The 14,993-nt window shown below is 37.5% G+C and overlaps 1 protein-coding gene across 1 annotated transcript in view; it reads left to right on the top strand.

Annotated features, from left to right (window-relative positions):
* Positions 1–14,993, top strand: part of Itgbl1 (integrin subunit beta like 1) — a 171,858-nt gene that overhangs the window by 138,102 nt on the left and 18,763 nt on the right. Inside the window, exon 8 of the mRNA XM_070002666.1 lies at positions 10,402–10,518. Within this exon, the coding sequence (XP_069858767.1) occupies positions 10,402–10,518 (117 nt within the window). The remainder of the gene's footprint in view (positions 1–10,401; positions 10,519–14,993) is intronic.

Here is a 14,993-nt window from a genome sequence, read left to right as displayed (position 1 = left end):
AATTTGGAACTACAATTCTGTGCTGAGCTATTAGTAAATATCAGGAAATGTTTTTCTTAGTTTCTCCAAAAAAGTCACTGATTCACGGGAAACCACAAGAGATTGCCAATTTGTTATGGGGGATGACAATTTCAGCATCCAAATAGAAACTGAATTAAAGTAGTACGATTTTATATTTGCATTGGACAGTAATAGTCTTTGAAAAAAGAATATAAATATCAGGTAGCTGACATCAAAGTCTACCAGGATGTGTACAATTTGACTAGATGGAGTTGGAACATTGAATTGGAAAAACACGATTGGTATCTCTGCTTGGAGCAGTTTTGGAGCTCTAGCTCTGTGATTATGTCTGTGGCACTTAGCACTTACCTAGTTTGTGTAGCAAGCTGTACCAAACTTTTTGAGAAGCAAAAGTCATTCATTCATGTGACATATACTAAAAGATTCCAAATGCAGCTCTGCTCACCAACTCTTCATCCACTGTGTCAACTCTGCTTCCCAACTGAAGTCTGAAAGCAAGTTCAGTATATCCTTGCATTTTAAGATTTGGATTTTCTGGCATTTTAGACTGTATAAGCCCCAAGCTAGGCATATGATTGACAGAATTATTGACAAAGTGGCCTAACTGTTAAAATTTCAGAATCATGCCAAAGGATAGTTCCAAAAATTTTATGTAGATTTTGTGGAAGAGTGTGTATATATACATATGTATATGTATATATATATATATATATACATATACATATGTATATATATAGTAATTGATGAATTCTCATTTTCAAATTGCACTCTAATTATAAAGTTTTATTTGTATATTTGATCATTAAATTTTACTTTGGTTTAATTTCAAAATTCAAAACACATAAGAATCATGCATTTTTTTTGGGGGGGTCCGGTCGTGAGGCCTGAACTCTGGGCTTGGGCGCTGTCCCTCAGCTCTTCAGCTCAAGGCTAGCACTCTACCACTTGAGCCACAGCGTCACTTCCGGGTTTTTTTCTGCTTATGTAGTGCTGAGGAATCGAACCCAGGGCCTCAAGCATGCAAGGCAAGCGCTCTACCACTGAGCCACCTTCCCAGCCCTCATGCAGCATTTTTTGACATGAACCTTTGGAGGATCAGTTATGCATCCTCAAACTTACAAAGTCTCATGGATGTTGACACTTACATAAGTAAGCAGTGTTCTCTCTAATGTTTTTTGAGTTGGGAAAGTCAGAAACAAAGAATAACAAAAAAATGTGTTATTGGTAGAAAAATATCACTTTATGATGAATTTTATCTTAATTTTGAAAGATTAACCTCCTTGTTATTTATGGCAAATTTATCATGTCTTGGTTGATATTGTAGGCTGTATGCATTCATTTGCTAATTATCCTTATTTGGGGAAGAAAGTCCACGTATGCCTTGAATCAGTTTAATTAACATTCCTGAATGTCTATCTGCTATGGAAGTGACATACCTGTTAACTATTTTTAACTTTTGAAGCATTAAAACTAAAAATATGGAAAGTGACACAAGCATGAATTCACCCTACTCTTCCTTTGCCCAGAGGAACTTATCCTCATGAAATAAAAAAAGGTCCCAGTATTTGATGACTTAACTGATGCTTTCTACAAAGCATTTAAATAACTGACAGCAATTTTTACATTTTTCCAAAAAGACAGAAAGCACTTTTCTAAGCACATTTTATGAACATTTCTCTGATACCAAAACCAGATAAAGATACGACAAAAAGTGAGGCCATATGCTACTATTCTTAATGAACATATATACAAATATCTTCAGCAAAATTCCAGCAAATTCTAGGTAGCAGTACATTAAGACATTCACTTTCCATGATCAAATAGGATTGAACCAAGTGATAAAAAAAATGGCTCAATATGTGGAAATCAGTGTATATGATGCACCGCATCAACAGAATGAAGAACAAAAACACATACTCCTCTTGATAGAGGCTGAAAAGGCTTTCATTAAAATTCAACATTCCTTTCACTAAAAAAAATCTGAACAAATTAACTATACGCCTCAATATAGTAAAGACCGTTTGTAATAAGTCAGCAGCTAACACATTTTCTGAATTGGATAAAACTGAAAATTTTTTCTCTAAGATTTGGAACAAGACAAGGTGCCCACTTCTACCACCTTCGTTTAACATAATTTAGGAGGTCCTGGCAGCGCAGTAAGACAAGATGTTCTCATTCATTAGTTTGTCTTAGCTGATTCATGGTGGGTTACACTAATGAATCACTCAGATTTCACATTTCATACCTCAATCATTCCCTAATTTTTTAACCTTGGATTTGTCAGTTTCAGAATGTGATATTTATTACTTAGTTTATGGGACTTTTGTTTGAAAGATAATGAATTTTTAGTAACTTCAATATTCTTTAGGAACAGGTTTAAGGTTGAATTAGTAAAATAACCTAATTTGGAGTAAATGACGTTCCCTAAAACAGTTGGCTTGATGTCTTAGAAAACTCTTAGAAATGAATAGGCTTTCTCATTTTATACAACAGACCAGACTCAGTTACTTGCATTAGTTAACCATGTGCTTATGCATCTAGATTCTTCACATTCACCATGACTGATTACCTTTGTTCTTGGGTACTAAAAAAACACAAATTGGGAGGGGTGGCGGCATTTATTTGTATTGGAACAAATTTTCCCTTCCTGACATTTAATGTGTAATGTCAATGTCACTTGACTGTCTGTTTTGAGATGGAGAATAAGGGGACTTCTTAGCTCTCAAATTTCTGAAGCGAGACTATGTTATTCTCCCTCCCCCTACCAAAATATTTGTCTTTAGAGGAAATAGTACAGAATATCATAGTTCTCAAGTGTTTAATTCCTTCTCATAGAAATTTCAAAAGAACTTAGGATGCATTTGGCAGGAGCTTTTTTTCTAGTGCAATCAGGTTGCTATGGTAAACCTATTATTTTAGGCAAAGCAGGACTATGTTAGTAAAGTGCTAATCTCTTTTCTGTTTTATGTGAGCCTCTAATTACTCTGCAACTATTGAACATGTGCTGCAAGTGTGGCTCTTACCATTTTAAAAAGTGAAAAAAACAAAAGTCCCAGTGTTCTCTGCCGAAGCGGCATTGGGTGACACAATGGTGTTCCTAGGTGCTCACATTCTAGATCAGAAAATCCACTTTTTTTCTGGTTTTATAAGCAAATTAGAAAAGAAAGGAAGTGAGCAAATTGATTTACATAATTGAAATGTGAATCATTCAGCATGGGCCTTGTTATAAACATCATGACCATATACAAATAGTTATATTATAATGACGATGGTGATATCTAATATATGGGGAGCAGTTACTGAATACAGGCCCTATACTGTGTACTTTGCATGCATCACAACTTTTAATGTGTGTCATAAACGTATGCTAAAGGTATTGTTAGTATTCCCATTGTCATGATGATGACAATCACCTTTGTCATGATGATGACAAAAATCACCTTTCCTGCCTAGAGTTCAAGCCCCACCACCAACAAAATAAAGAAGAAAAGAAAAATTTAAAAATCACATTTACTGGAGGATGTGCCTAAAGTAAAGACCAGATGTATTTAAGAGTTTATGCTTTTAAATGTTATCCTGGCCAGAAAATCAATTTTCCCTCCAAACATTTGACTTAAACCCTGCAAGATTCAAACTCACATCACCAGCAGCTCTTGCCCTGTAGCTCTGTGTACTCATGTGTTTTTCTCTATTCTCCTGATGATTAATGGTGTTTCAGCTTCCTTCTTAAGGTTGGATCTTCAGAATCTGGTGCAAGATGTAACTGGTAGTTGATATTAACAATATGTCTTGTTTTGAGGACTGAATGAATGACAGAGCAATGATCACATTAATGCCAACATTTGAAATAGATGAGTCCTTCTTTCTGTGTGGGATATTTTGAAGGAATTAATGCTCCTCATATTTACACTTTAATGTAAATAAGTAAAATTTAATGTAAAATAATGTGTGTGTGCTATAGAGAAAGAGAAAGAGAGAGAGTATAAGGGAGGGTAAAGAGAATGAAGAAGAGGAATGAGGGAAAGAAGAAAGAGGAGGAGAAAATGAGGTAGAAAGAAGAAAGAGAAGGAGAAAAAGGAGGTAGAGAGATATCCCCTGGAAAACAAGTACCTCCATCTTCATAATTTCACACAGTCAGCCTTATATCAGTTTTAGAAATTAACCTCTACCAGAGATTAACACCTTTCCATAAAATAATGCATCTCGATATTACTCCATGTTCATTCTTCACTATTAAAGATGGCTTTCCCATCTCCTAACCACTGTGGGTGGTTAACCTTTGACCTTGAGGGACATGCTCTATGTCCCTGGATGACCATGTGACCTTGAGCAAGTAACATGTTATCTTCCTCTCAGACTTTTGGTTTCTTTGTGAATCATGGGTATTGATGGGACTTGATTTTCCTTAGTGACTTTTGTGTCTATGATAGGCTCCAAGAATTAAATGACCATTTCTGCAGTGACTATGCTTCAGCCGTGAATATAGATAGAAAATTAATGAATAAAGTTCCTATCTCGTGATGTAGAAATGAGGCAATCTGTATTTTTGAAAGGATCTCTGTTACTCTGTATTTACAATAATTGCAATGTTTTGAATTATCCTATAGAAAGAGAGAAAGAAGTATTTTCTCTTTCTAATATTAAAATAAATACCATGTAGCATATTGGGTGGTAAGCCAGAAAACAAAAATTCTAAATGACTGTGTTTATCATCCTCTTCAGCATGTGAGTTTCCTTTGGATATTTTCTGCAGTGATGCATTAGTGTTTATTAACTGCTTTAGTGTTTGTTTATTATAGAAGGCTTCTATGTCTTCACATATGAAAGATAACTTTGCCACATTCAGTAACTGGATTGAGTTATTTTCTTTCAGAGCTTGAATGCCTGATTCCATGTTCTCCTGTCTACCATGCTGTATGTTTTATGGGGTTGCCTTTATATGTGCCTTGTTAAATGTACTTTGTAGTTTTCAACATCTTTTCCTTGTTCTTTATGCCTAATGTTTTCATTATAATGACATGGGTAGATTCCTTCTGATCTTGTCAATTTGGATTACTAAAAGTCTCTGCTATATGAGTTCCCATCTCTTTTTCAAGATTTGGAAAGCATTTTTTTAGTATGTTTCCAATGTCTTTAGCTTGCACCTCTTCTCTGTCTTCTATGTCCATTATTATTATGATTTGTGGTATAATACTATTCCAATGTGCTTTCATGTTCCATTTATATTTTAGTTTTGTTTTCTACCTTCATCTGCTTGTCATAAAACATCCACCCTATCTTCTAACCTTGATACTGTCTCCAGTTTGTTCCAGTCTACTTAAGAGACTTTTAAACTGTTTTTTATTTGCCTTTTGATGTTTTTTATTTTCCAAATTTCAATTTTAGTTTTGTACAATAGTTTAATATCTTTATTGATTTATTCCTACACATTCTACATTATCTTATCCATCAAGATCGTTGTTTGAGTTTTTTAAAGAATTCTTTCATCCACTTACTTATGTTTTCTTCAATTTCATTGACAGTTCTCACAATTACTTTCTTTTTAATAATGTTTTTGTCAGAGATTTCATATGCTTCACGGTCATGGGTGTTTGTTACTGTGATTTTTTGAGGAAGAGTATTGTCTAGGCTTTTACATTTCTGTGCTCCTTCATTGATTGAGAATTGCTCATCTCTGATCATCAGGCAGGACAATGTAGTTGTCAGGTTGAGATCCTATTTCTCACTGTGGAACTATATGTATGGCTCAGTAGCCAAGAACTTGTTCCCATGCTCAGAGAACTAGGCCTGATACCCAACACTATTCAGATCAAGGTTAAGTAGCTGAAACCTCTTGTAGAAGGGTCAGTTGTCCACTTCTACTCTGTTATCACTCTCAAAGTTTTCCTCCTTTGTGTGCTAAAAGCCACTGCTGGCTGTGGAGGAGCTTTATAACCGGCGGACCTGGTTGCTTCCTATTGGCTGATAAGTCCCTAGGGCAAACATCTAATCCTCAAGGTGAACCCCAAATGTGTATAAGAGTAAAGGAGTAAACAGCATCGACTTCTGCTCAAACCGGAGGAGAGCTGAAGGCCTCAGGAACCCTGCCTGTCTCTTTCAATGCTTATAGACCTCACCCAGCAGTGTTCTTTTGTGTGGGGCTCAAGAGTCTGTGACAATCCTGAGTTTCAGCAATGTGGACCCGAGGCCTTCAGGGGTGCATGGATGCAACCATATGCTGGGAGGCAGTTTGAAGAGATGGGTCTCCATGCTTTCTAGCCTTGTCTGGAATTCTACCTCCCTGTGAAGACGCTGAAGATACCAGGTGACTCAGAGGGTTTGGGCTCAGGTTTACTGACTGACCTAGCAGCGGACATTTGCAAGCTAGGAGGAGATCTTGGAAGCTGAATAGTCAGGGCCATCTGCTGCCCAGACGCAGTGGCAGGATGTGTCTGGATTCCCTGAGCCATCAATATCAGATCATAGGCCCTCTTTCAAGATAGCATTTGTCTATAGCCTTCCCAAAAGAGAGGAGCAATGGAATATCTTCCTTCAATACTGGAGCATTCACTGCTCAGAAAATCCTACTATGCTGGGTTTAATGCTTATGTGCGTGTTGATTTATGCTGTAACTAGAATGCCAATCTGTCCTCAGGACAGTCTGACCTTGTGACCAAACTTTCAGCTTCCCCTACACCTCCTTGGGAGCCAGAAACAAGGTGAAGATTCTGTGGTGCCTTGTCCTATCACCTCTTTTGTGATTTCCGATGCACTTCCTCTCTTCTCTTTTTTCTTTTTTCTTTTCTTTTCTTTTTTTTTTTTACTGGCTGGAAATCCACCTGTCTGTTACTTCTTTTTTTTTTATTGTGGAAATACTGTACACAGGGGTTACAGTTATATGGGCGAGGTAATGAGTATATTTCTTATCATGCATTGTTGCCTCCTCCTTTGTTTCCCCTTCCCATCCCTTCCCATCTCCCACCCCCCCCCACCCCACACCAAAGTTGTAAAGTTTGTTTTCGACATAACGACTTGTACATCTCATTGTTGCACTGAGTCCACCTGAATCCCTATTTAAACAATTTGTTTTTTCCCTTCCCCTCCACAAATTATACCAACATCAAATACAGTGAAAGCAGGGGTTATACCGTGGGGGAGGGACATACAAAGCAACAAAGAAATCCTATAAATATGTTAGAAAAAATTGCATGAAAGAAAAAATCATTTGAATACTTATCTTGGGGTTCATTACTCTAACATCAACTTATCTGACCTTTTCTGCTTGACTCAGACATACACTGGTTATTGCAAATAAGGGAAACCATGGGACTTACGTTTCTTTGGGCCTGGCTTGCTTCACTTAATATAATTTTTTCCAAGTTTTTCCATTTCCTAACAAATGGGGCAATGTCATTCTTTCTGATGGAGGCATAGAATTCCATTGGTTATATATACCACATTTTCTTGATCCACTCATCTACTGAGGGGCATCTGGGTTGGTTCCATATCTTAGCTATGGTAAATAATGCTGCAATAAATATAGTTGTGCTGGTAGCTTTAGTGTGGTCTTGCTTGTGATCATTTGGGTAAATGCCCAAAAGTGGGATTGCTGGGTCATAGGGCAGTGCTATGTGGAGTCTTTTCAGGAACCTCCATATTACTTTCCAAAGTGGTTGAACAAGTTTACACCCCCACCAACAATGCAGTAAGGTTCCCTTCTGTCCACATCCTCCAGCATCTGTTGTTATTAGAGTTCTTGATTATAGTCATTCTAACTGGGGTGAGGTGGTATCTCAATGTTGTTTTGATTTGCATTTCTTTTATGGCTAGGGAGGTTGAGCATTTCTTCATGTGTCTATTGGCCATCCTTCTTTCCTCTTCAGAGAAGGTTCTCTTTAAGTCTTTAGCCCACTTATTTATTGGATAGTTGTCTCTTTGAAGATTTGTTGTTGGGGGATTTAATTTTTTGAGTTCCATCTATATTTTAGATATGAGACCCTTGTCTGTTGTATGGCTAGTGAAGAAATCTTCTCCCAATCCTGGGCTTTCTATTGATCTTGCTAGCTATGTCCTTTGCCATGCAGAAGCTCTACAATTTTATGCAATCCCACTTGACCAAGCTTTCTTTGATTTGTTGTGTTTCTGGGTCTCTATTAAGAAAATTTCGGTTTGTTCCAAGGAGACTTAGGGTTTCTCCTATTGCATCCTATAATGTTTTCAGACTGTCTGCTTTGACTCTGAGGTCTTTGATCCATTTGGAGTTGATTCTAGTGCAGGGTGATATATAAGGAACTAGCTTTAGTTTTCTACAAATAGTTAACCAATTTTTCCAGCACCATTTACTGAAGAGGCTTTCTTTCTTCCATTCCATTTTTAGCTCCCTTATCGAAGATTAGTTGGTTATAGTCTGTAAGTTCATTTCTGGGTTTTCAATTCTATTCCATTGGTCCTGAGGTCTGTTCTTGTGCCAGTACCAAGCTGTTCAAACTCTACTTCCTCTCTTTTCTTTAGAGCATAGTTTCTCCTGTGTTACTTGACTCTTCTCATTTGTCAAAATTGTGGATGCTTCTCACCCACCATCTTAGATCCTTCTGCCGACATAATGTTTTGAAGTATATATTAATTATACATAATGGCTCAACTAATGCATGGTTTACCATATTGTGCACACTTATCAATGTTTGGTGGTGAGAACACAAATTCAATACATGGTTATTGATTATAGGTGTCTTGTTGTATAGAACTGCTTTCAAACTCATAACTTTAGTTGGAAATTTGTACCTTGTGGCAGATACCTGTTTACTCCTGACCATACCTCCCCCAGGGAAGCTTGTTTATTGCAAGTATCAGAAAGAAAATTCATTAACTAAGATAAAAAGAATTTGATGGTTAGTGGAGGCCTAGAATGCCATGCACCATCAGTGCCTGTAACAACAGCCTGTGAACACCAAGAATGGCTGAGCACCTGTCTCTGCTACTGAAGGCTCCAGCTGTGCTGTGGACACATGATACCATTCCATGGCTCACTCTGTGGCACTGTAGAGCCTTCCCCAAGGTGTTCCACTGTGTCCCCATTCTGTCCAACCAGGGGAAGGCAGGAGGAATACTACTGGAGGAGAGTTCCTGCCATCTGTTGAATGTAGAACTATCTCCAAATATAAAGGATGAATTGTTGACTGTCAACCAGAACAACCTGTCTAATGTCGTTACTTTCAAAGGGATGCTGGTCCCACCACTGCTGCCAGAAAGATTATGAATCACTGCCTAAGATGATCTATAATTATGGCTCTGAAATTATATGATTCTAAATACTAGTCTTTCTCTCCTCTGTTAGCCACTCCAAATTTCTTTAACAAAATACAAGAAAATGAATGACTAACAGCTTTTGGGTGTCATCCTTTGAAGCACCTTAGCATCATTTCAGTGGGTGTATAATTTCAACGGTCAGGCTAATGATGGAGAATAACAGATGTCTTGGGGAACTTTTGCACAGCTGAATTTCTGGCAAACCAGGGTGATTTCTGAGACAAAAGGAATTTTCTTTCTCATAAAGCCTTGTGATGCTAAATTATGAGTGTGTAAGATTCAGTGTGACTTAATGTTGATATGCACAGTTTAATGAGAATGCTTGGGTTGTCAGTTTAGTTCCTTACTAACTGGTTTACAGTTATTTGGCCTTAGTATGTGTCAGTTTCCTGTTTTGTAAAATAATGGTAATAAGATTGGACAATGTGTGCTATCATAAAACCAAAATGATATCAGCAAGGGAATTATAATGCTTGTCTTATAGTTATAATCTAAGAAGTAGTGACAAAATCATTATAATCTTACCAGTTAAGAGATGCTCTAACTATGAACTAATCTGGCATCTTACTTCCCCCAAAAATTGGTTTTTAAACTTTAAGTTAAAAATTATAAAATGTTCGGGTCATGTGTTGCATTATAAAATGACTACAAATAATCTTTAAAGTAGTAATCTCTAAAGAATGGTTTCTTTTATGTGAAGATTAGCTCCAAATAAGAAGATTTCTTTTAAATAACCACATTACATGTCATCAGGTCAAAATACATAAAGCCATTCAATTATTTAAAATGGTACCACCAAACTAAATTGAATATGAAACAGGCAGAGTGTTTTGTGTCCACAGGAGAGTCAAGCAAAAGTAGAACAGCAAATATGAGTGATGTCTGAGCCAGCCATCCTCCCTCTAGCTCCTCCCCAGCTGAGCATTTGGACTTGACCTTCAATGTATGGTAGGAAGGTGAAGGCTTGACCTTCAGTGCATGGTAAAGAGGTTAGAAAAATCATCGGCTGAGTTTCATACTATACCTGCTTTCTAGAAGATCTCTCTGAGACTATACCTTTGCCTTACCAGTATGTTTTCTCTTGATACTTTTCAGGCAAATGTGAATGTGGCAAATGCACTTGCTACCCCCCTGGAGACAGCAAAGTCTACGGGAAGACCTGCGAATGTGACGACCGGCGCTGTGAAGACCTGGAGGGCGTGGTGTGTGCAGGTGGTAACTCGACCCCAGCCCCGTGCATCCACCCGCGGGAAACCCGCTTCACCTTCTCCCCTTATTTCTCTTTTCCTTTTAAACTGCTGCGAAAATGAAAAACAACAAAGCCTAGTCTATCATTAGCCTAAAAGCAATGGACAATTAGTCTAGTTGTTCTTGAATTCTTGATTTAGAGGTGTTTGAAAGTACACCGTGTGCTTTTAGCTAAAAGAGATCACTGTGTGCTTTTAATAAAAGAGAGCCCAGTGTCTGAACTAAGTGGTAAGTACTATGAGACTTTCTGCTCTACTACAAGTCAACATTTTCTTTTCTTCCTTTACTCATAAACACTAATGGAGGAAGGGAGTAACACACACAAACATGGAAAAGGAACAGTAATATTACATTTTAAGCTGAACTGCAAAATCAAGATGGTGGTTCTCCAACCCTTACTAAAAACTCATAAACCATCTAGAGAGGGAGCAAAGGTAGACAGCATTATAGAAGCAAAACTGAGAGTGTCCGAAGTGGAGTCAGACCTGAGCATCATGCAGAGGAAGAAATCAGACTCGGGACTGAACTCAGGGTCTCATGTTTGGGAGGCAGGTTCTCAACCCTTGGAGTCAAATCCTTAGCCTTTTTACTAACTTTTCAGATAGGGTTTTGGACCATGGTCTTTGTACCTATGTTTCATGAATATCTGGGATTGCAGATGTATGCCAACATGCCTGATTTGCTGATTGAAATGAGTTCTCAGTAACTTTTGCCTAGGCTAGCCTGGTACTGTGATCTTCCTCCTATCTGTCTCCTGAATAGCTGTAATAGGCACACACCACTCTTCCTAGAAGCCTGTTTCAATTTGAAACCCTTCTATTGTAGAAAGTAGTACAAAGGGACTTCTGGGATTTCAGTAAAATTGGAACAAATTGGATATGAAACCATGTGAAGACTCTATCTGTCCAAGAAAATACTTGAAGTGCATTGGACTTTATATTATCATTAAAATCCAAAGCATACATCTTATTTATGGACATCTTGAAATTAATGAATCTACCAACTCCCTGATATCTCTATCTAGCACCTGTCATCAATCAGCTACCTTTGTACCTGCCTACTTACAAACCTATCTACTTGTCTACCTACCTAGTATATATCTCAATAACCTATCCTTTCTACAACCTATTGCAATACACTTGCAGTTTGAATAAGCATACTTTCTTATTTTCTTTTCCTTTGATTCATAGAGAAGTGTTTTTTCAGTAACTGTTGTGCCCGGCGAGTCTCATGCTGCCATCAAAAAGCAGCTCTGGGCTTCTGTGCTCTCTTTCTTTTACAAATGGGAATGTGGATGAGGATAGAATTACTATCCCACAATTAAAAATGCAGGCCCATGACTTGACCTTCAAGGTTTAATTCACAGATGATTTTCACCACAGTGACCTCAAGTCTTTTATATTATGTAAATATTATTTCTTTAGGTCAGGTCCTTCATTCACTTTGTATTAGTTACTGGAAATATCTAAATAGATTATAGTTATTTTTACTTGTTAAGGCACATGTTGTATATAAATTCATTTAATTCTCACAAATCTCTATATATGTACATATATATAAACACACATATAATGTATATTATATAATATACATTATATCTAATATGATGCATTTTATATACTTTATATAATATACATTATATAATAAAATAATATAATAATACAACATATAATAATAATATGTACTATATATTATATAATATACATTTATATATGTCCTCTCAACATGGAACACATATCTCTGCTCCTTATCTTAGTCCTTCTCTCTCTAACCTGTCATGTTAATGGCGTATAAACTTCCTTTTACAATGTCTTCAGAGACTTGGTTGAGAAGAATGAGTTTGTTGAGACCTGTTACACCTTCATACCCATTAAATTATAAACTTTCCTCCCATAGACCTCTCTTAATCTCCAGTTTTAAGGAGGAAATCAAAACTGCAAAGTAAATTGGTCAACATGCATGCTATATCCATCATTATGGAAACAGCACAATGAAATTCTCCATTGGTATTAATGCATGCTACTTAAAAATAAAAATTAAATAAATGAAAACAGCCTGTCTCTCTGATAGGTAAGACCAGATGCTGAGTGGCTCAGTGAATCATCTTACATCTTTGACCTTTTTCTCAGTGATGTGTGTTGAGCATCTACACGGAGCTGCATGTGTCTTTGGAAGCACAGACATTTATGAGCCAAACTAGCAAAAGCCAGTGCATAATTGGAGCAGCCGTTGATGGATTTACAACAGGCAGAATGCAGGTGTTATGGGTTGACTCCAGATGAAAGGTGCACATGCTCTACCTACATGGAAGGCAGTAGAGTTGGTGTCACTGAGACTTTATGAAAAGTGGACAGCACAATGGCAATGTCATTTGCCCTGCTATGAGAGATGACAGCCTTGCCACGTACTGGTGACTCACACCTGTAATCCTAGGTACTGAGATGTCAGGATCACAATTCAAAGCCAACCTGGACATAAACATCCATGAGACTCATATCCAATTAACCAGCAAAAAGCAGAAGTAGAGATGTGGCTCAGGTGGTGGAGAGCCGGCCTTGGGCAGAAAAAGGCCAATCAAGGATGTGTGGCCCTGAGTTCATAACCTAGTATCAGCACACAAAAATAAATTGCCAATCTTGTTAAACTCCCAGTTCTGATCCCCAGAAAAAAAAATCAGAATTTCAAATATTACCAGAAAACCTCACTCATCTTAATGTTACTCTAGGAATGAGAAATTTCAACTACGCAAGACTGACTTATGAGTGAACTATAAATGACAAATTGGAATGTGTTCACTTCCATAAATCCCATGACGACCCAGAGAGTTACCTCTTGTGGAGGTCCCTGAAAGCTATGCTTCATGAATCAGCAGCAGACTGGCCTAAGTCAGAGAAGAGGCTTGTGTGAAGACACAAGCGTAACATCTGTGCCGTCAGTGCATCTTATTATCTCCATGCATCCAGGCTGTCGTTTATGGAGAGTCTAAACCTCAGTTACACAGGCTCTCATGCTCGCAATCTGCTAGAAGCTTTCCTATGGAGAAGAATGTCTGAGGTTTGACGCTCTCCTGTTGGCTAGATGTGATTTGATTCCTCATCTTTTTAAGGAGACGTGTGTCGTGTCAAATAATTTCCCTTCACTAGCAAATTCTTAGTTGTACCTAAGAATAGTCTGGTTTACAGAAATGTGTAACTGAATGATCTGAGTTTGGGATAGTTCAGAATCAAGAGTGAATTCTAGGCTTCTGCTCTGAACAGGCGGATATCATATTGATGTAATCAATGTTGATCTTTGTGTGCGTGCATTGTGTGTGTGTGTGTGTGTGTGCGTGCCAATATGGGGCTTGAACTCAGGACCATGGTTATGTTTTTTAGCTTTTCACTCAAAGCTCCCATTCTATGACTTGAACCATATTTCCATCCGCTTATGAGTTATCATCGGTTAATTGAAAGTAAGAGTCTTATAGACTTTTCTACTCAGACTGACTTTGAACCACCTGCTAAGATCTCAGCCTCTTGAATAGCTCAGATTACAGGCTTGAGTCATTAGCATCCCCCTCAAATACTACTACTTTTAGGGGGGGAAATATGGTTTTTTTCATAGAGGGCAACAAAGAATGGTGAAATTTGGATTTTTGTGATTTGTGATTTTCCTTTTCCTTGGATGCCTAATTTTCACTTCTGAAGAGGTCTGCCATCCTTCCATTGCTTTCAAAGCTGTATCCAGGAAGAAGCCTTGGTGAGGTTATTTAATACTTCCTCCATAGTGACATCATCATACTGCACTGTGTCTTCATGTTGTACTCTAAGTATGCCTGCCTCTTTTCTTCAAGTCTAGTGCAATTCCCATGGATATAATGAATCTCTATCCCAGCTCCATCCCTCTTCCCTCCCATCCTCACTTCCTCCCCTTCTTAGGTTATTGTGTCTTTAAGCTCAGAATAAAAGACCTTCTTTTAAATATGTTATAAATTAAGGGAATCGTCAACAAGTTAAGGAGAAAGATAAATCAGAAGATATACCAGTTTCAGATCAGAGAGCTCTTCAAGTTGGAATTGCATTTCCCTTGGACTTTGAATGCTTATCTCTGGATATGTGGGAATTAGATGTGAGGAACATTTTAGACCTGGGAAGGCTGAGAAAAAAAGCAGAGGTGAAAAAAATATTTGTGATATTGAAGCAGCATATTTCACTCTCTCTTGCATCTGCAATTTTCTCAGTTCTCTTTGAACCTGACCTTGAGAAGGTTATATTTACTCTTTATTTGGGATATAAGGTGTTTTATCTCCATTTATTATAGTTTGTTCATAGTTTGTTAGACACCACAGAACTTTACAAAAATTTAATACTTCCTTTTTGATATTCAAAAACTAAAATGTTGAGAACAAGATACAAAGCACCTAGAAACAAATCAACAAACAATACCTGATGATATTTTGT

This window comes from Dipodomys merriami, unplaced genomic scaffold, assembly GCF_024711535.1.
Source record: "Dipodomys merriami isolate MVZ:Mamm:240054 unplaced genomic scaffold, mDipMer1.0.p SCAF_6, whole genome shotgun sequence".
NCBI classification, from domain to species: domain Eukaryota; kingdom Metazoa; phylum Chordata; class Mammalia; order Rodentia; family Heteromyidae; genus Dipodomys; species Dipodomys merriami.
This window is presented reverse-complemented; position numbering and strand designations above follow the sequence as displayed.